Below are 26,414 nucleotides of genomic sequence, written 5' to 3' on the forward strand. Positions count from 1 at the left end.
CTGATCCTTGCTCAGCAGCTCCCTTGGCACTTCATGCAAGCAATGATGCTTAGGCTGCAGGGACCCAGTGAGGACACCCAGCCCACCCTCACCCTCAGGCCAGACCCACTCACACCCCCTTTGCCAAGGAGAAAAGGGGTATTCCCCCCTCCACTCCCACAAGACCCGTGTGCTACGTGCAGAGTGTGATGGGGAAGCGGGTCGCTGGCGGGGGGGAGCTCCCCATTCACCAGCAGCAGTGGGAGGGCAAACTGGGAAGAGCCTCCTCTCCCAGTGGAGCACCACCGCCCAGACTTGACGAGGCGTGTGCTCCTGAGCCACCCGTACACGCCTTGGGTGCCTCTAACTGCCTGGGACAGGTATTCATGGTCCAGCAGAGCGTGCCCCATCATGCCTTCGTGCCATGGCGCTCGGCAAGCACCTCCCCTCCCTGCAGCTGCAGCCAAGCTGGAGCATTCCTATGGGGAGGCTCGGATCTTACCAGGAAGGATGGGGCTCTGTGGACAGCCACCCCCTGCTCCCCAAGTGCACTGGGCTCTTCCCCACTGCAGCAGCTTCATCACCTCTTCAAGTGGGCCCTTTGAATTGAGAGGCCAGTGAGCCCAGTGAGGCACTGCTCCAGGCTGTCCAAAGCTCCTTGCTGAGGGTAGATGGGACTCTGAAGAGGCTGGGGAATTCTGGAGGAACTCCAAGCATTTCCAGATGTAGCCAAAAAGATGGGATTAAATGGTATCCCACCCAGAAGGGAAATAGCTGTGGAAGTGACACAGCCCTGCTCTGCAAGAGCCTCTGAAAGGAGTCCTACAAAGTGACACTCCAGGGGCTTGCAGAAGCTCCCTGGCCATGCTGTCTAGTAGTGGTTCTCTTTTGTCTTGAAACTGGGACTGGGGAGAGGAAAAGCACTGAGACAGGAGGACAAAGGCAGCTCCTAGTGTTGCTCAAGCTCAGTCTGAGTCACTTCTAGCTGAGCCCACCAGGTTCACAAAGGCACACAAGAGAAGGGTGGCATGGGCAAAACTGAGGTGGGGAGGAAGGGAGACAGGTGGAGGACATCTCTATGGATACCCGCTGTGCTTCCCCTCCTGCCCCAAAGCTGAGAAGAGAGACCAGCATCTCTGAAGTCAGCAGTGTTGAACGGCAGCAGCATCAAGGTCATCTGCTATGGGAAAAAGTCTTCATCTGATGGCTTGGGCTGGGCATAGAGGGTGAAGACACTCCAAACTGCCTTGGAAGCATCACTTCAGTACCTGTTGTGGCCTAGGTTCCTGGATTTCTTTTGAGCAGTAAAATAAGTGACCCAGTGACCCATCAGGATGGGTGCCAACTTTGACTGCCAAGTGCTGCTCCGTCTCTGGCACCCAGAGCCAAGCCCAGCAGGCAGGAGGGGGAGGGCATGGCACTCAACAGAAGAAGAAGCAGGGGAGAGGGACAGACCCCATATGGCCTCTGCACCCCTCTGCCTTCATGACCTCAAGGTGTGCCCCTATGGGCCCAGTCTCATGCTGTTTGATCCAGGCTCTCCCAGACTCATCATGTGCCTGTAACCACTTTGGAGCTCTGCTCATCAACAGCCCATACTCATACCTTTCATTCTGCTCTGGGTCACCTCCACCCACAGCAGAAGGGACCATGCCTGCCAGCTGGCCCTGGCCCTGGCCCCGGTGGGTTGCAGCATCCCGGGGCATGCTGCATAGCAGGGTGCCCCCGAACCCCGCATGTGCCGGGGCCTGGCAGGCGCTGGTTAAGTCATGTGTTTTGTGTTGGGTTTCTCCCCCTCCTGGAAAGTCCCGGTGCGGAGCGGTGGGGCTGAGCCGACCGCACACAGCTGCGGGCCACCACATGAGAGGAGACAGCTCCCCGGGGATTACAGAGCCCCGGGAGCCTGGGGAGGAGGCAGGAGCACCCGCGCCGTGGCCCTTTCATCTCTCCCCTGCCTCACTCCCCCTTTCATGTCTGCCTCTCTGGCCACGCTCTCTTTTCCTCCGCTGCCTTTGCTCTCCTTGCACTTGGCCTCTTTTCCCTGCCTTCCCCCCAGCCCTTCCCGCTGCACCTGGCTCTGCTGGCTGCCTCTGCACCACTCCTGTCACTCCCACCCAGGACCCGCTGCTTTCATCCTCCGACCCCCAGCTGCCTGCTCCCACCTCCCTTGCACTGGCATCCTTCCGCCATGCTAGCTCTGCTCCTTCATTATCTCCCTTCCTAGCCGAAAAACTCCCATTGCCATGGGGGGAAGGAGAGGGATAGCACAAAGACAACCCCCTCCCCCCCACATGTTCTCCATCTATGTCCAAAAAGATTTTACTTCTTTCTCCCATTGGTCCTGATGTTCCCACCAGGCATCTTTGAGGATGACCCCTTCCCAGGTGTGCCCTGTGCTGTCACAGCCAGGCATCCTCCTGCCTCCTTCATCTTCTTCATGAGAGGGATGAGCTGGGGATGCTGGTGGATCCCAATGTCCCTCTCTGTTGCTGGACCTGCCTTCCTCTTCCTCTTCTTCAGCTCCAGTCAGGAGACAGGAAAGACATCCATTCATGCAGCAGCCAGGTTTGGACACTCACTCTGAGAGGCCTCTGGTCATGGGTTAAAGGAAAATGGTGGGTGCCCTATTCTCATGGGTCACAGACCTATGCCAGGGCTCAATGTCCCTCACATGCTTTCTGGTGAGGCACCTCTGAGGCCTGGGGTGTCCCTGGTGTTTCCTGGGACAGGGAACCACATGCATATCTGACATAGTAAAGAGTATAAAACTAAAGAGTCTAAAACTATCCATAGCTATTGCAGCAGGGGGCACACCATGAGCAAGGTGGTCTGATGGTTAGAGCATTCCTTCTGAATCCACAGGCTCCCTGGGGAGACTTGATGCCTATCTGCTTGGTGAAGATCTCAGCCATTGGGGGTTGGGCTGTGAAGGACCCCCACATCACCCTTTTCCCAGGCACACTATTAGACTCTTTTCTCATGTGTTTCCCTGTCTGCTATCACTCTCGTGCCTGCCCACCCTACTCCTCTGCACCCCCTGCCTCTGCTCAGATATGTCACCTCAGGGACTCAGTACACCTCTAAGTCTGTTCCCAGCCTACTCAGCACTTACCTTTCCTATCCTTTGGTCATCTTCCTCAGGGAGACCTTGCTGCTGCCCTGGCTCCACCCTGGCCTTCAGCCCAAGTCCAGCCCCTGGTCTCCATGTCTACATCCCATCCATTTCCAAACACTGCTGGCCCTTCTACAGGTATGTGGCAGTCCTGTATCCAAGGGCACCAAGTTTTAGAGCACCAGGGGCCAGCGCAACTGTGACTGAGCAAGGAGGCTGCAGTCCTCCCATCAGCAGGGGATAATCCTTCAAAGTCAGGATGCTGCCCACATCTGGTCACTCAATGAGCTCAACACAGTCTTCTCAATGAATAGGTGACCCACCCCTCATCACAGAGGGCAGTATCTCCACAATGCTGTGCCAGGGGTTGGTGGGCAGGAGCAGGGCCTGGTGGGGGGAAAACAGGACTCCAGGGATTCTCTCCCGAGCCATCTGCTGCCTCGCTGTAGGTACTTCGCCTTGCCAAGCAGGTCAGTTAGGGCCAAACTATTTTTTTTTTCTTTTTTCGGGGGGTTGCACAGGTGCTGGTGCCAAGCATGACATGTCAGGGCTGAACTTCAGAAAAGCCTTCAAGCACTTTTCTATAGCTCAGGTTGCAGCATGGTGCCAGCCAGGCTCTTGGGAAGGGTCTCAAGTCATGGCACACCTGCTTCTCAACTAGAGGAAGCACAGAAGACAGTTGCCCAGATCAAGGAAGGGAAGGGTCAGCCCCGTGTTTCCCTTGGACCGGCAGATACAATGAGGATTTGCTGTCCAGTGACTTCCAATGGTCCAGGTGCATCTGGCTGCTTCTGTAGGCCAGCAGCCCACCAGGCTCTGCCAACCAGCACTGCTAGCCCTGCCTATGGCTATGCTCACACCACCCCAGATGGTGGGATAGGACAGGGGATACCAGAGAACTGTCCCCTCATGGATCTGCTTCATGTCGGCTCTGCTGGGAGTAGGAATGGAATTTGGATGGGGCTGGGCGTTTCCACGTAGTGATTCCCCCAGGCAGGATCTGGCTCTGATGACTGTTCTGCGCAGGGAAGAAATACCAGAGGAGTTACTCATGGCTCACTGGGGCATGATGTAGCAACTCCTCACTGGTTCCCCCCACCCTCCAGCCAAAGTTCCTCCTGTGATCTCCTGGGGAAAGTCCCAGGCCCCCCTTCTCTCCCCCTGCCACCCCCAGAGACCTTCCCCACCCTTGCTGGAGCTTTCCAGAAGCAGGAGATGAGCCTGGGCTTTGGGTGAGAGGAGAAAGGACCAGAGCAACCTGCTGTGTTGGACGGAACCCACTGTCCCGTTGGCTCTTCCATGCTGTGTCTGGTGACGGGCACAAGGCCAGGGTCTGAGAGAGCACCAGCCTGGGGTATGTATCCACATCTGGACAGCCACATGTTTGGCTTCAGACCTGGCAGAAGTGCAAACCAATCAGGGCAGCTCAGGTCTCTCTATTGCCTTTTAAGCAGTCACTCTAAGGTCAGGTTTTCCCATCGCTCTCCACAACCACAGGGCCAAGAAGTGAGGTTTACTTTCATTTTGTGTAGAAGCTGGGAAGATCTCCTGCTCCCAGTACTGGAAAGTTCAAAATTTGAGAAAACCCCTGGACTTTGCATGGTTCTGGCAAACCACCAGGCTGGTGGTCCCCTCTGTAGCAGGGACTGTTGGAGATGAAGGAATCTCTAGAGCTTGGACCAAAATACTTGATGAAACTGGAGTAAGTTTCACCTTTTGTTTGCCAGCATAGACTTGATGTCTTCTTTGGAAGCCTTCACTGCTCTTTTCATGACATGCACATGGAAGAAATGGCCATTTCTTTTTTAGATTTGGAACTTCCTTAGCAATTTTTCTCTGTGGGAAGATGATGGGGGAGTGTTGGCAAAATCTGGTTCCCTCTGCTGAAAACCACCTCCGTCACCTGCCTGGACTTTTCTACCCTGGTGATTATTCCTCTCTCTTGAATGAAGCCCTTTGAACCTCCCCATTTCAGCCCATCCCCATGTGCTGTGTCCTGCAGGGTGGAGGCCTGCAGGACAAGGGCCAAGGAGGTCAGGTACCCAAACCTGGTGGTGGTAGAGCAGCTGCAGCAGCTCATAGTCCCTCTATGTGAAGAAACATGACTCTTTGGTGGGACAGGGACAGATCCCATCTGTAGATCAAGGAGGCCGCACTCAGACTCATAGAAGAGGAGAGGTTTGGGATGCCCAAACACTGGGGAGCCAAGCCCTGGCTGGGCAACTGACTCTGGAGGCTCAGCAGCGGGCGTGGGGAGAGGAGGTGTCCTGCATGCTCTTTGCGCCTATCTGTGAGATTGTTAGGATTGTTGCCGGACAGCTCATTCCCAGTTAGGGACACATGGGGACACTGTTTCTGTAACCACAGGCATGCTGGCTCCTTGCCTGTGGCTCCCAGACACTCAGCAAGGGAAGCCACAGAGCCTATCTTGAAGGTTGGTATTGCGTTAGGTGCCAGCTGGCCCCAGGATGGAATGAGCTCCTGCAAGCAGGAAGTCCGTGCCCTGGAGCTGCCTGCACCCAGAGCATGCTGCCTGCAGCCCAGAGCATCCCTACAGCACAGCTCCTTGCACCCCTGACCATGCTGCCCACAGACCCACCAAAATATTTTTTTGTTTTCCCCTGAATGTCCCAGGGTCCCAAGATCAGACAAGGTCTCCACAGAACCAGTGCCCAGGCACTGTGGCTCACCAGGCTGAATAGCCAGGCTATGCTGGGAGTCCCACTCTGGCTGTCTGTGTTATTCCCAAAATAAGGGAGAGCAAGGGAAGAGCAAGCTGCACTGCTGGGAGTCCCACTCTGGCTGTCTGTGTTATTCCCAAAATAAGGGAGAGCAAGGGAAGAGCAAGCTGCACTCTTCGCAGCCCCAAGATTTGACCATCCTGGGGTGGAGTGAGGAGACAGGCTGGCTGGGGGACATGGGGGTCTGACTAGCTCTTTGGGCAAATTGAGTAACAAGGCCCTGATGTCAGAGATGGGTGTTGGAGGTGGAAAACTGAGACCTCAGAAGCAAAAGTGAACTGCTGGAGCATGCTCTTCCAGGGCAAATTCACCCCACAGGAACACTGATGCTTTCATGGCCCTCAGGGTGAACCTGGGTGCTTTGAGCCGCAAGTAGAGATCCCATCCCTGTTGGATCACCATCCCAAGGTCTTTGCTGCCAGGAGTCACCACAGTGGCTGTGTGCCCTGCTGTCCCTGCTGCACAGGCAAATGGAGCCACACAGGTGCCACAAGGTCACAGGAGCTCCCATGCATTCCTCCACTATCTCCAGCACCCTCCTCTTCTCTTCAGCACCTTAAAGCAGCTGGTTCCAGGGGCCAAGGACCCCATCACCTGGTTCTCCATGAGGAGCAAAGCCAGCCCTGCTGCCCAGGGGTGACAAAGGGCAGAGCACCTGTCCCAGCTTACCCAGCTCCTCGCTCCCTTTGGGAGCATTATGAAACAAGGACACAGGCTGCTCCCCACTGGGCCCAGGGCAGTTTCTTCCTTCCAGTCTGATATTTTCCTCCTCGATTTGGTTTGTCGGGTTTTTTAATAGTTGTTTTTGTGTTGGTTTGTTATTATTATTATTATTATTATTATTATTATTTTATTAGACTTCTATTTTTTTTTCATAGCCCTAAGGGGCACAGAGCCGTGGGAGAAGCAGGGAAGCGATCAGCCGGGAGATACCAGCAGCATGATTCCCTGCCTGCCTGAGCCCACTTCCCCCCCAAAAAAAGCTGCTGCAACAGGATGGGTGCTCTCCCCACCACCATAGCAAGGTGCCATTTGCAGACCCCCGTCACCTTGCTCAGTCTGACTGCCAGCCCCTCACCCTACTCCCTGTCCCCAACATCCCTCCCCAAGAGCCTGGGGGGCAGTGGCGCAGTCCCCAGCCCCAGCACGGCCATGGGACTAACAGCCAGGATTCCTCCAGGATGAAAGGGGTCTAGCGTGCATCTGGCTGGGCAGGAGCCTCACAGCAGCCACTTTCCAGGGGTTTGGGGTGCCCAAGAGTGAGTCTCCACATCCTGCCCATCTACAACCAGCTCCTAGGGCTGTTACTGTGAGATAGCAGCAGAGCACCGAGGAGAAAGTCTCACACAAGTGGGTAGGCAGTACCAAGAGTCCCCCTTCAGTCCTTCTGGAACCCTGCAGGAGCAGAGAGCCCCAGGCAGCAGGAAGAGCAGGATACTGCGTCCCAAAATACCCCATGCTGTCTCAAATCCACTTTTATTCACAATCAGAAAATAACTTACCATACAATAACACAGGCACACACAGCACAGCCCCGGGCACCCTCCCCTCCAGCCATGATGCTACAGCTAAAGCTGGTCCAACCTCTGCCCAGTCAGTGAGGAGCCCCCAGCCCGGGGAGCTGTGTCCCCTATCCAGCCCATGGGATGCTCCATCCCCATCCAGCTCAGAGCACAGCCTTGCACGTGGCCAGAGGAACCTGTGCATGGTGCCAATGTGTGTGTGTCCCCTCCCCTCCCACCCTGGGCTCCCCATGCCCTGCTGTCCCCCACCCCACCCTGCCCTGTCCCGCTGGGTGCCAGCGGGTGCTCCCCCATCCCCGTGCCCACCCTCCGCCCCCCCCCGAGCAGTGCTGGTGTCAGCGGTCTGTACAGCATGGCCGTGCGCTCCCTGGGGCCGGGAGCCTTGGTGCTCTCGTGTGGGGCCAGGCGGGCAGCAGGCAGGCAGCAGGCAGCCCTGCCCTCCCCGGCTGACGACAAAGTGCTGATTTCAGAGAGTGCCGAGCATCTCCTCTCCCGCTCCCCTCGGAGCGGAGGGAAGTGGCTACTGCGGCTCCACCGCCTTCCCCCCCAGCGCCGATCCCTGTCTCCCTCCCCCCGCCGCGGGCAAGGCGTACTTGTCCTTGGCACCTTGGGGTGGGCACCCATTTCTGCCCGGCTACTTGCAGACACTGACCCACTCGGTGATGCGACACTCCTCGCAGGCCACGAAGCAGCACCAGTGGAACTTGCAGTTGCAGCGCTCGCTGCGCGTCTGCCGCAGGATGTTGTGCCCGCGGCCACAGCACAGGCTCTCGCAGTTGTCCATGCCCGGGCTGGTCTTGTTGCACAGGCGCCCTTGGGTGCCCAAGGAGTCCAGGGCTGGTTCCCGCTCGCAGAAGTCGGGTGACTTCTCAAAGTAAACCAGCTCGCTGATGCCAGCCCGGCGGCGATGCCGAGCGTGGCCCGGCTCCAGCTGCCCGGCGTTGCGGTTGTGCGGCCGGATGAGAGTGGCCCCGTAGAAACGGTCCTTGAGCAGGGACCCCACCAGGCGAAAATCGGGTGTCACCTGCCAGCAAGTCTTCAACTGGCAGCTCCCTGAGGTGCCGTGGCATTTGCACTTCCTCCTCATGTTGTCCATCACCACCTGGGTAAAGAGAGAAGGACAGAGGGTTTAGCACGGAGGAGACTTTTTTGGGGGACTGAAGAAGCCACCGTGGAGCTCTGTGTGGGCGGGAATACAGGAGCACCAACGGCTGGCAAGCAATAGTCAGAGCCCTGCAGCTCCAAAGCCAGCAAGACTGCACTCTGCTAATGTGTCCAGTGTCACCCATGTCCCACACCCTGAACCTTCTCATCCTGGCAGTACCAACTGACTTTCAGACTCCAGCAAGGGATCAGCACCTGAAGAAGAAGGTGAACTGCCTGAGCACAGGGAGGAAAAGGAGCCTGTACCTCTCCTTCAACTGCTGCTTGGCTCCAGCAGCAGCAACCTGACCGCAGACTCCAGTTAAAAGCCAGCGTGGCTGCATCTTTACAGCCCTTCTGGGACCCCCCAGTGCAGGGTTCCCCCAAGCACCTCAACAGCCAGAAGCACTGCATAAGGGGCAGTGGGAGGATGCTTTCCCCATCCCATAAAGCCCCAGCTCTGGGAGTCCCAGGAGAGCCCTGCTTTCAGTTCTCACCTGTTTTCTCATGTGAGCCCTGGGCACAGCAGTTGGGGGCTGGAGGCAGCACCTCAGATCAGAGGGATGTTCACAGCCCTGACTTGTGGTCTGGGGAAGCCACAGTGAGGCCAGTACCACATGTCTACCCCACAAGGGCTACAGTAAGTGACCTGTGGCTGTGGTTTGGGCTGGATGGAAGCATGTGGGTCAGTGGCCACATACTTGCCCACACACAGGCCAGTGTGGGGGCAAGGAGAACTTTGGGCTCACTGGGAAATGCTTCTCAGCCCCCAGGCTGTATGTTGTGGTCCCCCTAGGTTTCTCATCCCTGCAAGTGATGCTGCTGTGGCTGTGCCAAGGGAAACAGCTCATGCCCAGCACCCTCCAGGGTCATGGAATGTCTGCATATCCCTGCACAGCTTAGAATGAAGCAGATTACACCATCCTCTGCTCTGTCACAACTGGGATTCCCTGCTGGGTCACATGCTCCCATGCCCCCACAAGTCCCTGTCCTACAGGGACACCCAAAACCTGCTGGGAGCTGGGCTGGGGCTTGCAAAGACTGATCCCCCCATCCAGGGCCATGCTCTGGCACTTGGGGAGAATCCAGGGGACATGTGGCCCTGTGCTAGGTCTCATCCCATTATGCCAGCCCTACTCCACTGCCCCGCTTCAAACCTGACACCCACTGCTTGCTCCTACTCCTTCCCTGGGGGGGATACATATGCGAGAAGTGCCTTGTTTTGGTAGGGGTGGATAGTTTTTACTCCTTGTTTTCTTGTTTTTGAGTAAATCTCCCCGTTGCTAAGAAATTATGGTAATGAAGCCAGGTCACGGAAACACGCCTGGAGCTCGGGGCACATGGTGGAGAGGTCTGGGTTGGGCTGGAGTTTGGCTTTCATCCTGCTTAGAGCCCTGTCTCCTGCCGGGAACAGCCTCCTCTTCACAGGTAATGAGCTACCCGGCCTCCCGCCATGCCCTGGGTGTGCCAGCCAGGAACACTGGCTGCTTGCCACCATCCTTGCCACCATCCACGGGAACATGCTGGTACTGGGACCCAATCCTTTCCCACATTCCCTCCCCGGTCCATTTGGTAGACCTGGAAACATCTGTATATAGGGCTGCAGCTGTGATAGTGACCACCGGGATGGAGGAAATAGCAGTGTGACAACTGGACAGGAGTTCACTTGAGGCAGTGGCTGGTCACAGCAGGGGTTGGAGAAAACAGTGTCTGTGTGCCATATCCATCACTCAAACCGTCACTACTGAGCTTGCCAGGCCCCAGAACTGCATCACCTTTTCATCAATCTCTGCCCAGGGATAGCTTGTTCTCCTTTCCGCATGTGCAAGGCAGGGGGGACAGGGTCCTAAGAGCCAGGAGACCCGAGAAGGACCCACCTGTGACTCAGCCCCATGCTTTTGCCATCAGATCTCTATGCACCCCTATCCGGCCATGTCCTTGCCCTGTCTCACAGACACCCAGGTTCAGCACATGCCTGGACTCGCTGGTGCTTTCTTGCGCACATTCCCAGCTCCTCCCAGACACGCTCATAAGAGCTTTATCGTAGCTCTTTGTTGTGAGGGTAATGGGTAGTTCCTGGCTGCCTTTCATCCTCTCTTGTTCTCTGATCTGGCAGGTTAGGAGGACCTACAAAGCTTCTTGCATGCTCCTGCTGCTCCTCGCTGGGAAACCTGGTCCCGCCCAGGGATGCAGGTCACCCGACTCAACAGCTTGGTGACCACTGCCACTGCTGGAGGATGCTGTACATCCCTTGCAGCTGCAGTCCTCTCCCCAGTTCCATAGATGGATGCAAAATGCAGGAAAAATTGGCATGTTTCTGCCTGGTTTCGAACCAGGGACCTTCCGCGTGTCAGGCGAACGTGATAACCACTACACTACAGAAACCTCCATCCTGGTGTGACTGGATGTGCCATTCGTGCGACTGTCACCACCTCCCAGCATTACAGGGTCCAAACCAGGACCCAGATTTACTCACATGCAGAGCATCTCTAGGACCATGGAGAGGGTGCTCAGCATCAGCAAAATGCTAGAGAGCCCAGGGTGTTGCAGATGCTGAGTCCATGGAGAAAGATGGAGTGTCTAGATCACTGCTCTGCTCAAAGGCTTCAAGCCTCAGGACTGGGAGGGGAGGCCCACAGAGCTACTGCATCCAGTATGACCACTCATTTCCTGGTAAATGTCAGCATATTGTTCCTTATTGCAGCAGAAAGAGTATACTAGGTGTGAGGAGGGCTTGGGTGGGTGTGGGATTCATGTCATTGCTAAAAGAGAATGTAGGCAGCTGGCAAACACATCCCCAGGCCAGGTGGATAGCCAGCTCCAGCTCTAGCTATACGTATGGAACCAACGGGCACAGACCAGACACAGCATCATCTTCTTGCTCCAATGTATGGCACCCACAACCATCACAAACAGACCTGCAGATGGGCTTACACCCTCATCTCAACAGGACTCCTGAGCTGGGCAGTGCATCGAGCCACTGCTGGCCCAGCTGCACAGGTACCTTTTATCACTTTGGTCCTTCTCTGACTCTGCTCCCAGATCCCAGGCTACTTCTATTAGTCCAGCTCTTGTCTCTGAAGCCACCTTGAGCTGACACTGACCCTGGGGACAAGCAGACCTCCATTTATGCTGTTGTCAGATCCCACAGGCATCATGTGGTGACTTTTCCCCCCAGCAAAAATTTCTGTCTCACCTTTCCCTCCTTCTGCAGGGGCCTGTATGGCTTCCCTTGGGAAAAGGGTAATACAGACCCTGAATTTCTGAGCACTGCCAAGAATCCCAGTAGTCTGAGCTAGAGGGGAGACAGGATGAGCTCTGCAACTAGAATCGGGATGGGAGGTCCTGCCTGGCTTGGGGCAGAACAGCCTGATGCTGAGTGAGCCTTCAACACATGCAAGCAAACAAAGCAAAAGAAGAAAAAATATCTGGCTTTCCCCGAGGATTTTCAGTTTGGCCAAACTGGGACAGCTTTTTGGGCCAGTAAAGCTCAGCTCCAGCACCAAGGAAGGGTATATCAAGGTCCTGCTCTGCTGAGTCCTCATGTCACATCTTGGCTTTAAACATGGTCAAAGCAAGAGGCACATCCAAATGTCTGAGCCATCCCATGGAAACACTTCCTGTGGAATTCTGATCTTTAATTACATATTCCCACACCACAACACCCTCGCACTGCACTGTTCTGGCAGCATGTGGCTGGGGTCTTGGTGACAAATGTCCTGCTGGATCCATGGGATGGAGTCTCCCTGGCACCCGTTGGGACCAAGGCCAGGGAAAAGGGAAAGACAGCTGTCCTCCCAGATCCTTCTGCCTGCATGCTTCTTGTCTCCAATGTCAGTCTGCTTTTAAACATCAGCTTTTAGACAGATTGAGCTACTATTTAGCACCTTTAAGGAGACCTGACATCATGAGAATGGAGGGGAGGCTGCCCTGTTCACCTGGGCAAGGCTCCAGCACCCCTTCAGAGGTAGAGGATGAGGTTGTAGACTCATCTCTGCTTCCAAGGGAATGCTGCACTTCCCAGTCTGCATAGACACTCACTACCTGTCTCAGTCCTACTCACATTTGCCTTCTTGAGGCACCTTCTCCCTCTCCAGAGGCAGAGCTGTGGAGCTTGTGCTGTGTCCCCACGATGTCACCTCCTCCTCCCTGTCCATAGCTCCCTCCCACTGCAGCTGCTCAACACCAGTTCACCCAGTCTCTGAGAGACAGGAGGAGGACTCATTGCTGTGCCACCCACAAAGCACTGCTGCCACACAGGCAGGTGACATTGTGAGAGTGTCCCTTGGCAGGGCAACAGCAGCAGCACTCAGAGGTGTCCTCCACAGCAGAGAAGCTCAGCAGCAGGGCTGCACCACTGCCCTTGCTCCTGGCAAAAATGGGAAGAGGGGGTACCTTGGGGACAAACCCAGCCTTGCACACCGTGTCCTGCCACAGCCAGCATGAGCCCCTCAGAGCCCTCCTGAGCATGTCCTGAGGGCCCTGTCCCCGCCACCATCTCCCTGCACCCCTGCCCAGCACCCTGCTCACCTGCCGGCCCACGCGGTTGTTGTGCAGCCTCATCCGGGAGTGGATGTCCCTGTAGGTTTCCCGGGAATCGAGGAAATCCTTAGAAAACTTCTCTCCATAGTCCACATCAGGGCTGCACCCTCCCCACTCCCAGGAGTCCTGGAGGCCAGGGGTCTCAGCTGGCATGTGCTCCATGTGCACCCCGTGCACCATGCCTTTGCCACGGTTCATGGCCTCCAGCTGGAGACGATGCAGCTTGCGTCGAAAAGCCTCCTCGTCGCCCCGGCGCTTCTGGTCACAGCCACAGGCCTGCAGCTTGCCAAGGGCACAGGCGTTGGAGACGGCGTGCACCACGCCAGCCGCCGCGATGGCATAGGCAAAGGCGCTCTCCCGAAAGCCTACAGAGAAGGAGAGATCAGGGCTCAGTCTGGGCACCATGACCCCTGCAGGGGAACCCAGCATCATGATGGGGTGTGCTTCACAGAGCTTCAGTTTTGCCTTGTCCTGATGCACCAGCTCCCACCTGGGTCATGATTAGATCCCCACACAATGCTCTCCAGCCCCATCCCCACCAGGACACATTGCTTGCCTTGAAGCCCAGTCCTGCCCTCGCCAGGACCCCAGCTCCCACCGTCACCCTGGCTTCACATTGCCCTGGAAGATGCCACCACAGCATTTCTCAGCTATGAGCATTATGGCTCTGATGACAAAGGCAGTATCCTTTCCACCCTCATTCAGAGTTTCCAACTTAATTAAATGTAATGCTGGCTGAGGAATACTTCTGCTGAGGAATGGGGCACTTCTGCTTGCCTACAGGGTGCAGGATCAGGCAATAATAGAGCAGAAAGAACTGCCTGTCCATCTCTATCTATCCATATGCCAATGCCCTTTCCTCCCCTAAGCCCCACCAGCTCCCACAAGAAGCTCTAAATGTAACACTGCCCTGGAAATATCAAGCATCCCTAGTTAGTTACAGCATGTCATGACCACACCACACGCTGCCAGGGCAGGCAGCTGGTTGTCATTAAATGCCAGGAAGCAAGGACATGTGCAAGTGTCATTAGCTGGGGATGGGTTGGATGGGGACAGGGACAGGTCCCACAGTGGGGGCTCCATGGGGCTGTGAGAAGGGGCTGCCCCAGAGCAACTTGGCTTCAATCTAGCCAGGTGAAGAGCCTCCTCTACCTGGGAACTTCCATTTTAAATGCAAAGTAATGTTTTTATTTGTGGTTCCTTGGCCAAGCAAGGAGTATACAGTGTCTATCCCAAGCATGACGAGGGGAAGATTTTGTGCTGTGGATTTACATGTGAATAAATAAATAGCTGGAGTTCTCCAGACTCTCTTCCTCTGTTGAAGAGCAGATTGATCAGCCCTTGCTTTCCTACAGCTGAACACACTAGAGATTTTGGCGTGCTTTTTCCAGCAGATCTGTGGCATTAAACAGGGGGCTTGGGTGAGCACCCCAAAGCACAGATCTGCCAGCTCCCTGCTCCATGGAGTCACGAGAGGTGAGAGCACAAATGCTCCCTGCCGCCGTCGCCCATCCCGGGCGATGCTCTCCATCACACGTCTCCTTGGTGGTTCGCTGCTGCCTGCTGAGCAAACGCTATGATCTTATTAAAGAGAAATGAAACACAGCTCGGAAACCTACATTTAAAGTCACGCTGCTCTTTTGTGTGTTAATTTGACACTGGTGCATTTAAAAAATTAACGAGGCCCTTAAAAGCCAGCGTGAGCCTCTCCCAGCTTCCCCTCGGTGTGGGACAAGCTTGTGCTCAGCCTGCCTCTTTCCATGCTCAAGTTGAACAACATTTTTCAGCAGGCAGGTAATGGGGCTGCTGGTGCGTGCACTGCGCAGCCTTCCCAGAGAGTGCACTGGCAGGCAGAGCCTGCAACACACCCACACTGCTGTTAGAGCAGGACATCTGGGGAATCCAGGGAACTTCAGCCCCCAGGTGAACATGCTGGATAGAGAACCAGCATGGGAAGGTCTCCAGGATGCCCAAATCCTCCCCGTATCAGTTCTCCATTCCCACAGTCTGGACCAGCTCCAGCCCATCATGAGCAGGGACTTGTCGCTGCCACCTCACACAGTGGCCCCAGCTCCTCACATAGCCAGTGCCTCGGGATGGTGGCAGCAACCCCTCCACCTGGCAGGACACCCTCCTCTTGGCCCTGCCTTTCCATTAGCCTCTTTCTCACACATTTCTCCAGCCTAACAAATAATTTCTCATTATTTAAGATGTGGCATCTCCTTAAGATACCTTCCAGAGCCCAGCCAGAAGCTCTACCCCACCCAGTCCATTTCTACAGGTAAAGATGTGCCCTCCAAGGCTGAGAAACCCCTGGGATCAACCCCCAACCCTCCTTCCTCTGCTGCTCTCCAGCTACATGCAAGATGATGGATGAGGCACAGGTCCTTGTCCCTGGAGGTCTCACCTCCCATGCTGCCGGCACGGGACAGGCTGGGGCCCAGGACTTGACATCCCAGCAGTCTTGTCCCCATCCAACCATGGTCATTTTCCCACTCAGCCTGTCCCCACTACTCCTTTCTGCCTTCTCCCCTCCTTCTCTCACCAGCTATCCCAGGAAACTATGAACTATGGGGAGGAGAGGGCCAGGGCAGCGCCTGGACCGCAGCAGCCAAGCAGCCATGCCAGCACTGTTCTGCTTGGAGGTTCAGTTTACATTCTTTCCTCTACCCTGGCCATGACAGAGCCCAGAGAATTGCAGCAAAGCAGCAAGCAACGTGGCTGCAGGCGACAACCACTGGCCTCATGGGCTCAGTGAGGGTGGGAGCTTCCAGGAACTGTAGCCAAGCGTGGCATGCAGCAGCCAGCCCTGAGCACTTCAGAGGGAGGTTCTCCAGCTGCCCCAGCCCCCTAAGACCTCAGTGGTGATGTCTGAATCACCAGATCCCTCCAGAGATCTCAGAAGAGGTTGTAGCTGTGGGAGGTGTAAGGGGAAGTATTACATCCTGCAAGGAAGAGGAAATGCAGTACACCACTGCACCGGCATCCAGCCTGCTGTGAACTTAAGGACTATGCTGGGGAAGGAGGATGGATGCAAAATCTCAGCCCGAGGTCAGATCCCAAAGCAGCTTTCTTAGCTAGGGAAGATTTTCCCTGTCCAGCTGTGCTCAGCAGATGGAGGGCCATTCAACAGGACCCAGCTGACACTGAGTCTGCCATGGGTGCCGCAGTTTCTCCATCTCTCATCTGGATGCAGGACTAAGGCAATGGACCTGGCTTAGGCACAGCTGTGGAGTCCATGGTCTGCTGGGGTAGGGACAGCTCAAGTCACAGCCACCATCCCATGGTTCACCATTGCACCTAAGCAGCAACATGCTCCCAGCACTAACCACTATGACAGCCATGTGGCATCGAGGGAGCAGGCAGAACAGCCTGGTCTGGGCACACCTTGGAATACCTCAGGGATGCTCAGCCTCCATGGGCAGCATCCCACTGCCACAATGCTGGCAGCATGTCACCCCAGCCCCACTGTCTGGTGAGGCAGAGGAGAGCTTCTCCCACCATCTCCTGTGAGGCCTGCGGATACAGCCAGTCCCAACATGCAGCCTCTCCCCCAGCCCCGCTCCCTCCCCTCTCCCTAATTAAACTGCAGGTGAACCTGCCAGGGTCTGGCCTGGCGCCAGGCACTGAACACCTCCCTGCAGATCCCAACTTGCCTCCCTGCACCTCCCTGAGTGTGCTGGGGACAGCCCTCACTCCCCACCCACCCACGGTGCTCACCACTCTGCAGGCTGCAGGGATCTGGGCTCAGCCCCCTGCACCTCCAGGGATGCTGCACTGTCCCCCAGGGTCTCACTTGCCACCGTCAGCTGGAGGAAGCTCCAGGGGATGAGGGCACCCACAGGGATGCATCTGAGCATCCAAAGCACCCAGATGAGCTTCAAGGCCAGGTGGGCAAAGCCCTCGGCTTGCCTGGGGGTATTGAAAATGATGCCAGCAGCCCAGCTGCAGCTGTGCCAGGCCAGGCGCTACAGTCTGTGGGCATCAGAGCTTGGCTGAGTCTCTGCGGAACCAGGTGCTGGGGTCCTGAGCCCAGCAGCATCTCCCTGAATAGCCAAAACAGCACCTGCCTCCCTCCTCACATGGCAAAGCCTCCACAGACTCCATCTTGCAGCTGGCTGTGCCTCAGAACCCAACATTTCCAGCTCTGCATCGATTTCTCTCCCACCAAGGTTTGGTCATGGCCACGCAGAACCCTAAGCACCAGAGAGCCCTCCTAAGAAGGGCACAGTACATGCAAGCATCGCCTGTCCCTCCACAGGCTGCAGAAGGAACGGCAGGATGCTGTACTCCAGATCCACATCTCCTACTGCCACACACCTTTGGGGGCCTTCAAGGACATGCAGCCATTCTGTGGGGGTCCCATTTCTTTCAGAGCTCCACATTCATGTGGTTGGGATGGGCTAAGGGGAATGCTCAGGGGACAGGAGTATCTCAGTACACGTCAGACAGCCCCTGTCTGGCGACTCGACAGTCCCAGCCCTGCTGGCATCACACCCACCCATGGCTGAACATGTACCAGACAAGGACAAGGGCTCAGTGACCCACCACCACCCACAGCTTCATTTTTGGCACATAGTCAAGCACGGTTCAGTCCAGCTAAGCCACACAGTCCCCAGCAGCCTGTGGATGTCATGGGGGAACCAGATACTAGGGGCAATGGCTCACTCTCCCCAGTAAGGAGGACACAATCATGCTGCTCATCCTTGCAGCAGGGGCAGTGGACCTGTCTCAGCTACTGATACAGATGCAGGCACCTGCCTCCACCTCTCCCCTCCATCCTCCTATAGATGCCCCTGAGGCCAGGAGAGGATGTCTCTGCAGGCAACTGGATGGAGAGGGAGGGATGGCAGAGAGGGATAGGATCAGGAACAGTTCTGGAGGGTGAGGGCAGGGGTGACAGTGCCAGGGAATGGGCAGGAGGGTGGAGGGGATGTAGGTAGGCAGATGAGGAGCCATAGAAAACAGGAGGAAGATTTGCAACAACAGAGCTGAGCCTGGATGCAAGCATGAGGGGACATGGGTCAAGGACGGGAGATACATATGGCACTGGAGGCCCAGCGAAGGGTACAAGGGACACCCCAAGGCTGCAGGATCAAAAGACAAAACCAGAAAAACCCGCAGCCCATGGGTGTGTCTGGAAAAAAAAAAGGCTCTGAGAGAGCAGGGATGGCAAATCCCTGGGCACCCCCTCTGCCTGCTTTCCACTAACCTGTTGTCATGCCTTGCAACCACTGTGCCCTGCACCCCAGAGAGGACTCCATTTTTCTGCTACATCCAGCAGATCTGTGCTCTGATCAGGATGCTGTCAGAATCCCTGTCCCTAGCTATGCTGCCCAGAAGCCCTGCCAGATTCCTAGCCCTGCCCGATTTGAAGCTTCCTGGTTCCCCAGGGCTTGCACTCAATCTGGGATAAGATCAGTAAGATGGGGAGACAGGCACTAGTTTGACACTTGTCCCCACTCTGTCCCCTGGTTGCAAGCCCTTTGGCTCTACCAAGCACCTGGATGCATGGGACAGGTGGCACTGCACCCCAGATGGTTCACACCTGCTCTGGGGAAGGTGCAAGAGATGCAGGAAGATAGGGCAGCAGTGGGGAGTGGAGCCAAGTGGGGAGAGCAGCAGGGAGAAGTGAGCTACAAATAATTTAAAGTGAGATTCACGCACGGCTGAACTGATGGCAGGAGAAGTGGGAAAAGGAATGAAAGATTTAAGGGGTCTGTCACTTTGGGTTACAAACAATGATCCTATGAGCATGTTGCGCCCACAGGCATGGCAATGATGGGGCAGTTCATGAAGCAGAGACCTGGTCCCTGGGGGTGATATGCATTAATGCCTGGGGTAGGGAGTCTGAACCCCTCACTTCCACCACTAGCCCCTCCTCCAGCACTGGGCTCTGGAGATGCACCCAGCATCCCTCTTCTGATGGCTGCATCCATAAAAGCTTCTAGGCAGAGCTCAGAGCTTCAGCTCTGTTACTGAGGGACACAAGTGGACTGGAAGCAGGCCAGGGCACCAGCCTCAAGATTTGTTCCACACCACAACAGCTCTGAGCAAACCGCACGGGATGGCCTGGGTGCTTGGGGCTCATTCTGCACTCTCTGCTGCCAAAAGATGAGCCCTGTCAGTTGCAGGTCTGCTCTGCTGCACCAGCCCTACCTTCATCCTTCTCCAGTGCTGGATCTTCATCCCACTGGTGCTGGGAGCCTGAGCTAAGAAATATCCGAGAGCTCAGGACTGGGGCTGTGGGACTCCCCACACACATCAGTCATGGTCCTGACAGCAGGACAGGCTGCATTGGCACCTGAGACAAGTGAGCTGCAAGTCACCAGCCACCAGCAGACATGTGGTGAGCTGAGGGATGGATGCAGAAGGTCAATGCTTTCTCTTGCTGGAACTTCACACCCAGCCCAGCCTGGTGGGTCCCTCAGCAAGGAAGCTCACCTGGGTGTGTGAGCAACTTGAGCCAGCAAGTCATGTCTCCTGCCGCCCGAGGAGACTAGAAGTGAACCACATTCCTCAGAGGACCTGGAAATACCTCGATGCTTATCAGGGCTGACGGTCCCCACCCTCCCTGCCAGGCCCTAACCTGGGTGCTGCTCAGGAGGGAAGAGGCACTGCACTTAAGGCATCAGCAGCTGCTCCACAGTAAGACTGCAGCCCTGATGCTATGTGTGCTCCAAAGCAGCATTCCCTCCAGAAAGGCTTTGCCTATCTGCCCTGGAAACAAGGAAACTCTCAGTGCTGTATCACTCCTATGCTCCCCTCCCCAGCCATGCCCCACCTGCTATGGCTGCCTGGGTTGGTCCTTCCACTGCATCCCTTCAAACGCATGTAAGCCTCAAGCTGCCAACCTCTCCTCTGAGACTCTCCTTGCAGGCCCATGGATGTTGCAGGGTGTGGAAGGAAGTTTGAGGGGCAGAAGCATCTCTCTGCTGGCCACCAGGCTAGTACTCCCAAAGCAGGTAGGTGAGCAGCATCTCTGTCACTTTCTCCTTCCTTGGGAGCTGGAGGAGCAATGTGCTTGCTGGGTACTCAGCCTGCCCTGAGTACCCTGCCTGCCTGTCACTAGCACCACATAGTTCTCTTCTGCCCACAACCTGGGGCAACCGGACCTTTGGTGGGTGCCAGTGCCCAGGCTCCAAGAAAGATACTTAGGTGAGAAGGTACATTCAAGTCCTAGACAAGGCCCCACCAGATCACAACCCTAATCTTCACTGTGCAGCGCAACCCCTCTGCACCCCCAGAGTCTGCTCCCGAGGCAAACAGTGCCAGCTGGTGAGGCTCTGGTAGACACAGAGATGGACGTACCTGCAGGGGAGATGAGAAGACCCTTGCACCGGGGGCTAAGCAGACCATGGAGAAGCTTCCCTCACAGAAGCACAGGTTGTGGTTCTGTTGGCAGCTGAGCTCTCAGGACAGACTGTCTCCCTGCCCCTCCATACCACCATGCTCCAGAATCCCACAAAACAGAGAACCCTGAGCTCTCTGCACTGAGGAGCCAACACAAAGGCATGACACCAGGGTGATGGGCTCATGGAGCTCTCTCCCAGTTATGGGTATTTCTGCTCACCACGATGCATTGAAATACCATCCCTGGAGAAGGGATGAGCCAGAATTCTCACTGCATCCACCAACCCAAATCCCAGAGTATGGCATCCACCTTCAAACCCACCAGCTGTGCACACCCATGGCACTGCTCCAAACACCAGCCTACACAGCACTGGAGGAAGATGCCAGCAAGCAGTGAGGCCTGGAAGGAGGCTGTGGAGCAGCTGGGGCTGGGCTGGGTGGGGTAACTCAGGACAAGGGCCAGCATAGGTACAAAGGTGCATGGAGAAGAGCCCAGCTTTGCCACAGTGCAGTGCTGCTTGGTCTGGCATACCCTGAGGTCTCTCAGGCTCTGTCTGTCTGCATCCATGGAGATGCTGAAGAGCTGGTCTGTTCCCCTGGTCCAGAAAAGATCTGTGCAGGAGCCCATGGGGAGCCCATGAGGTCTCCTGAGAGCAATGACCAGGAAGAGAGAGGAATAGGAAAGAAGTCATCCAGCCCTCACCTCTGCTGAAGATGATGCTCTCATAGGGGATCTTGTTCTTGGTCTCTAGGCTGGAGCAGTTCCAGCGCTGGTCCCGGAATTGGTGCTGGCACTCATGGATGGCAATCTGGATGCCCTGAATGGCTGATGCAGTGACATCGGGGTGGCGCACACACACCTCCAGCTGCCGCCGCGTCAGCCCCGGCAGGGTCAGGCACACCGTGTTGGCGTTCAACACCGGCTCTGATGGCAGCTTCAGGCCCAGGATCTCATTGGAGCAGGAGCTGGGAGGGAAAGGGAAACCTGTGAGTTCAGAGAAAACGATGTGCTGACCACTCACTTCCCTTTTGGGAACACACGGGGAGCATCTCCTTATGCTGTGCCCGCTGCCTGCAAGGGTGACACACCAGGGTAGTATGGGATTGGAAAGGAGGAGAAAAGGACAAGGGGCACTGGAAAGTGTCAGCTTCAAAGGCTGGGGGTTCCAAATCTGGAAGTGCCCCTCTCTCCCTACCCCTGGGCACAACAGAAATCTTATCCAGGCAGAGATGCCACAGCAGCCCTGGAGCCGCAATCCTCTCCAGCCATGCTGGCACAGCCCAGACACCCTGGCAGCCTGTGCACGGCAGCAGCCCAGCATCCACCAGGGCTGCATTCCCTCTGCCCAGTTCTCTGGGGCTTTTCTGCCACAGATGCGCAAACTCTCAGACACAGAATGCCCTGGCTTACTTTCCTCAGGGAGTGTGGGTTTCCCCCCAGAGAGAATCTGAGAGACCCTGGAGCAGGAGACCCATCACAGGTCTGGCTCCTTCCCTGTTGCTGATCTTCTCCCTGCATCTCTTGTGTCCTCACAAGGGAGGTTACCAGAGGGACCAGCCTTTTCCTGACAGTTCTGCTAGGACATTCATAACTAAGAATCCTGCCTAACACCCTCAAGGTCACAGCAACAATCCCAAATCCACTGTCACATCCCAGCTCCACTGGACTTGGTATCTGTCACCACAGAAGCACAGAGATCAGCAGCTGGATGGGTGCAAGGGGAGGCACCAGGTCTGTGGAGGTTTTGTGCAAGTGTTAACACAAGTAGGGATGCTGCCTGCAGAAACTGGGAGATAGATGGAGTGTGGGGAGATAGGCAAAGCATGACCAGAAAGAGGTACCTGGAGCTACGACTGATACACAGGATAGACAGATGTGGAAAGGGAGATGGAAAGGGAGGGAGTGGCTTGAAGACCAGGGAAGGGCTAGAAGGATCCTAGGATCCACAGTGTCCAAGCAGAGGACCTGCAAAGTGAGCAGGAGGCAGTAGGATGCCTAGGTGAATCCTGCAGCTTGCAGCAAGGTCCATCAAGGCCTCAGCACTGTGCTGCTCCTTGCCCAGGGCAACTTGGTCCCTGCTGAGAGCTCTCTCCAGGCAGGGCTCCCTTTTCCACAGGATGGTCAAGAGCTGGGTCCCAGGGAGCTGCAGCCCTTTGAACCTCGATTTCAGAAATCAGACTTGGAGGAGGATACTGGAAGAAGGACTGCAGCTGCCTTATGGAGCAGCCAGATCTTGGGGAGGATTACTCCCCCTCCACTCCCCCAAATCCTATGAGCCTGGCACAAGTATCTGGACAGAAGCAGGCCCTGGGGACCAGGCACTGACTTCTCCAGATCAGTGCTGGAGGAAAGGCTCAGCCCCAGAGTCTCTGCTGCACTTCAGCCTACTCAGGCAGGAAGGGGGGAGCTGTCAGGCTACTGCTTTCTCCAGCTTTCCAAGAGTATTTATAACCACCCCACTATTTCCGTGGGCAACATGTGGGTCTGCCCCAGTGCAAACCCAGTGATTCCAACAAGGAGACTTGGGATGGTGGAGACCAGTGAGATGCAGAGTGGAAAAGGGTGTATCCTTCCAAAGCTCCTACACAGGAGGGGAAAATCTCCTGCCCAGTTCATTCACATTGTGGAACTAAGCTGTGGCTGAGAGATGAGGATAAGCAGGTCCTCAGCTACCATCATCCCCAAACCCAGCAGATCCTGCCCCAAGCACTGCTGAGACCTTGTCCCCTGCATGTGCTGAGCCAGGGACAGTGCCTGTCACCTCCAAGAGCATCCCAGGAGAAGTGCTCTTACTGGCCTCCTTTTCACAGCAGAGAAACTGAGGCAGAGGCCCTTGTCTAGGACCCCAGAGAGCAGGGAGCAGGTCCTTCTGCCTCTTGCTCCACCCAGGGCTCCGGGGGACCAGGGACCGGCAAGGAGCTGTCACTGTCACCCTCTGTAGAAGGACACAGCGCTCCCCACAGCTCTCTTCCCCCTTGAAATCTGGATTTAAACTTGATTTCACGGTGACAAGCCCCCAGGTCACAGGCTGCAGCGGCTGCTGCTTTAATTAATACAAGTCCCAACGTTAACAAATTATATTTAAGGGGGCTGGAGGGAGGGGGAAGGGCGGGGGACGCCCCCCTACTCACACCAGCATCAGGGTTAACCCCTGGCTGCCTGCAGCGCACCGATTTGGGAGCGGGTGGAGGGGAGCCGCCAGCCACCCGGGCGAGATGAAGCCGTTCAAGGGTGGTGAGTGTTGAGGGGCCTTTTCCTGGAAGGCAGGCGGCCCCCTCTTACCTTCCCCGCGTAAGGGATCGGTGGAATCGGAGAGGGGACGCAGGTGGATCCCCCGCCTCAGTGCGCGCCCCTGTGGTACGAAGCCTTTGCGCATCGTCCCCCACGACAGCGGCATCCCTGCCGGTATCTCCCCCGGCCTCTGCGGTGCCCCCCGGCAGGGAGGCCTATTCTCCGCACAGGGAGAGCAGAGAAACTGAGGCAGGCAGGGTGGGCGCTAGGGCGGCTTCAGCCGTGGGGAAAAGGCGACAACCTCCCGGAGCAGGGGGAGCCGTGCATCCCGCCGGCGCCCCGCCGGGACGGGGAGAAGGCGGACAGGTCGGGGAGGGGTGGGGGGGGAAGCGGCCCTGACAGCGCCCTAAGCAGGGGTCTGCAGCCGTGCGGAGACGGGCCTGGGCGGCGGGACCCCCTCGGAGCCCCCTGGGCAGCCCGCCCCCGGAGCGGGGCTGGGCTCGGCAGCTTCCCGGCGCTCTCTCCGCGGGGCCGGGGCGCTCGGCGGCAGCGGCAGCGGCAGCGGGGCGGAGAGGGGGGGTAGCTCCTACCTGGGTACCCAGAGGCTGAGCAGCAGCGAGCAGAGTCCGTGGGCCAGGGCCGGGCGCATCTTCGCTGGGGCAGCGGCTGTGCGGGCTGCGGGCGGGCGGGCGCCTTTGGGGCAGGGGCGGCGGGGCTCGGCGCTGCTCTCTGCCCGCTTTGTTTGTTGTGGGTTGTTTGCTTGTTTGTGTTTTCCCCTCTCCTCCCTCTCACTGGCTCCCTGCGCGCCGGGGCTCGGCTCGCCGGGGCGGCTCTGCCATCCTCTCGGGATGCCCCCCCCGCTTCCCGCCGCCCCGGCGCCCGCCGAGCCCGGCGAGAGCTGTGCGCCCCCCGCCCTGCCCGCCGCCGCCCCGCCGCGCTCAGCCCCCCGGCTCAGCCCCCCATGGCGGGACGCGCCGGGGGGCCCGGGGGACCCTCGGCTCGCGGGGCACGCTCCCCCGCCGCTCCCCAGGGCGCCCCGGGGCTCCGGGGCCGCGGCGGGTGTGGGCAAGGATCGCCGGGCGAGCGGCGCTGCGGCTCCCGCGGGGCCCGCAGGCACATGGGGAGCCGCGGCCCCCCCGCCGTCCCCCGCCGCCGGTGTCGCCGGGCCGCCGGCGGAGCGAGCAGGGTCGCGGCTGGAGCGCCCCGGGAGCGCTGGGCGCGGAGCGGCGGCGGCGGCGGTTCTGCCTGGGATCGCGCTGCGCCGAGCATTACTCAGCGCCCGGAGCCCGAGTCCCGACACGTCCAGACAGGAGCCCGCGGGGGAAGGACGGGGCAGAGGGTGGCAGCGGGGCGGGGAGCCGGCGTGTCGCACGCAGCCTGCCGGGGAGGGAGCGGGCGGCAGTGGGGGCGAGCGCCGGCCGGGGGGGAACGGGCACGAGCGGAGGGGAGTGGGCGCAGGGGGGTGGAGGGCACGGCGGGGAGTGGGCAAGGGCAATAGAGAGGGTGCCTGGTGAGGGTAAGGGGGCATGGGGAGTAGGGAGAGTGGGCACGGAGTGAAGAGTGGGCACGGAAAGTCAAGGGGGTGTGCACGGACAGTGGGGTAAGCGTGCACAGCGTGGAGAAGTGTGTATGGAGGGTGTGCACAGCGTGGAGGAGCGTGCACAGGGAGTAGGGTAAGTGTGCGTGGCGGGGGGTCACGCATGGCGGGGGACGAGTGTGTGCGTCGTGGGGATGGAGTGGTGATGGCTGAATGTAGGTGGCCTGGGGGCAAGTGTGCACAGTGTGGGGGACTGCCTGGGGTGTGCGGTGTGCGTGGAGTGGGAGAATATTCACGGGGACTTGGGGAAGTGTGCAGTGTGGGGGAGTGTTCACAGGGCGTGGGGCAGGCTGCTATGGGCATGGGGTGAATGGAGGAGTGTGTATAGAGTATAGGTAGAGTGTGCACAGCATGGGTAAGGGTGCATGCTGTGGGACAAGTGTACTCAAGGGGTGGGTGAGTATGCCAAGTGTGAGCGTGCTCAAAGTGTGGGTGACTGCACAGGGTGTAGGGTAAGAATGCAGCACACGGTGAGCATGCACAGCAAGAAGGAGATTGCATGGCAGGGATGAGTGTGCACTGCAGGGGTGAGTGTGTGCAGTACACATTGAGTGTACACCACATGGGTGGGTGGGCGAGCAGGGGTAAATGCATGGGGCATGAGGTGTGCATGTGGTGTGCACAGGGCACAGTGTGGGCAAGAGCCCACTAGGTGCAGAGCAAAGCTGCAGGTCATGGAGTGTGTGTGGTCCATGGATTGCACATGGTGGGGGTGAGTGTGTGTAGCAGGATGGGCATGTGTGGAGCACAGAGAATGTGTGAGTGGTGAGAGTGAGCGTGTGTGGCTGTGCATGGGCTGCAGGGTGAGAGAGTGCTATGTGGGTGAGTGTGAACAGTGTGGATTGAGTGTGCTGAGGGCATAGGGTGAACATGCAGAGTGTAGGAGGAGTGTGCATGGCATAGAGAAGTGTTCATGGGGTATAGAGGGTGTGCTCAGTGTGGGATGTGTGGGGAGCGAGCATGCATGCAGAAAACAAACACTTGGGGCGTGGAGTGAGTGTGCATAGGGAGAAAGTTGTGCATAGCATGGGATATGTATGATGAGTGGAGATGAGTGTGCCCTTGGTGTGGGGTTGTGCACAGGACTCTGGAGGTGCAGGCGTACATAAAGGGGGGCGAAGCTGGGGGATTGCAGGGAAGTGTCCCTACCTGTGTGAAGCATGTGGGCTCCTGTCTGTGTGCACAGGAGTGT

At 57.4% G+C, this 26,414-nt stretch overlaps 1 protein-coding gene and 1 non-coding gene across 2 annotated transcripts; both read right to left on the reverse strand.

The window, feature by feature from the left end:
* Positions 1–7,674: 7,674 nt before the first annotated feature.
* WNT10A (Wnt family member 10A) lies at positions 7,675–24,919 on the reverse strand. The gene is made up of 4 exons (XM_071747675.1): positions 24,216–24,919; positions 21,097–21,359; positions 13,029–13,405; positions 7,675–8,457 (listed from the first exon to the last, which is right to left on the reverse strand). Exons 1-4 carry the CDS (start codon positions 24,272–24,274, stop codon positions 7,990–7,992), a joined length of 1,167 nt encoding a protein of 388 aa, XP_071603776.1. The 5' UTR covers positions 24,275–24,919; the 3' UTR covers positions 7,675–7,989.
* On the reverse strand, positions 10,811–10,883 carry TRNAV-GAC (transfer RNA valine (anticodon GAC)). The gene has a single exon. It is a non-coding gene; the product is annotated as a tRNA-Val (tRNA).
* Positions 24,920–26,414: the final 1,495 nt, after the last annotated feature.

This window comes from Heliangelus exortis, chromosome 6 (assembly GCF_036169615.1).
Source record: "Heliangelus exortis chromosome 6, bHelExo1.hap1, whole genome shotgun sequence".
NCBI classification, from domain to species: Eukaryota; Metazoa; Chordata; class Aves; order Apodiformes; family Trochilidae; genus Heliangelus; species Heliangelus exortis.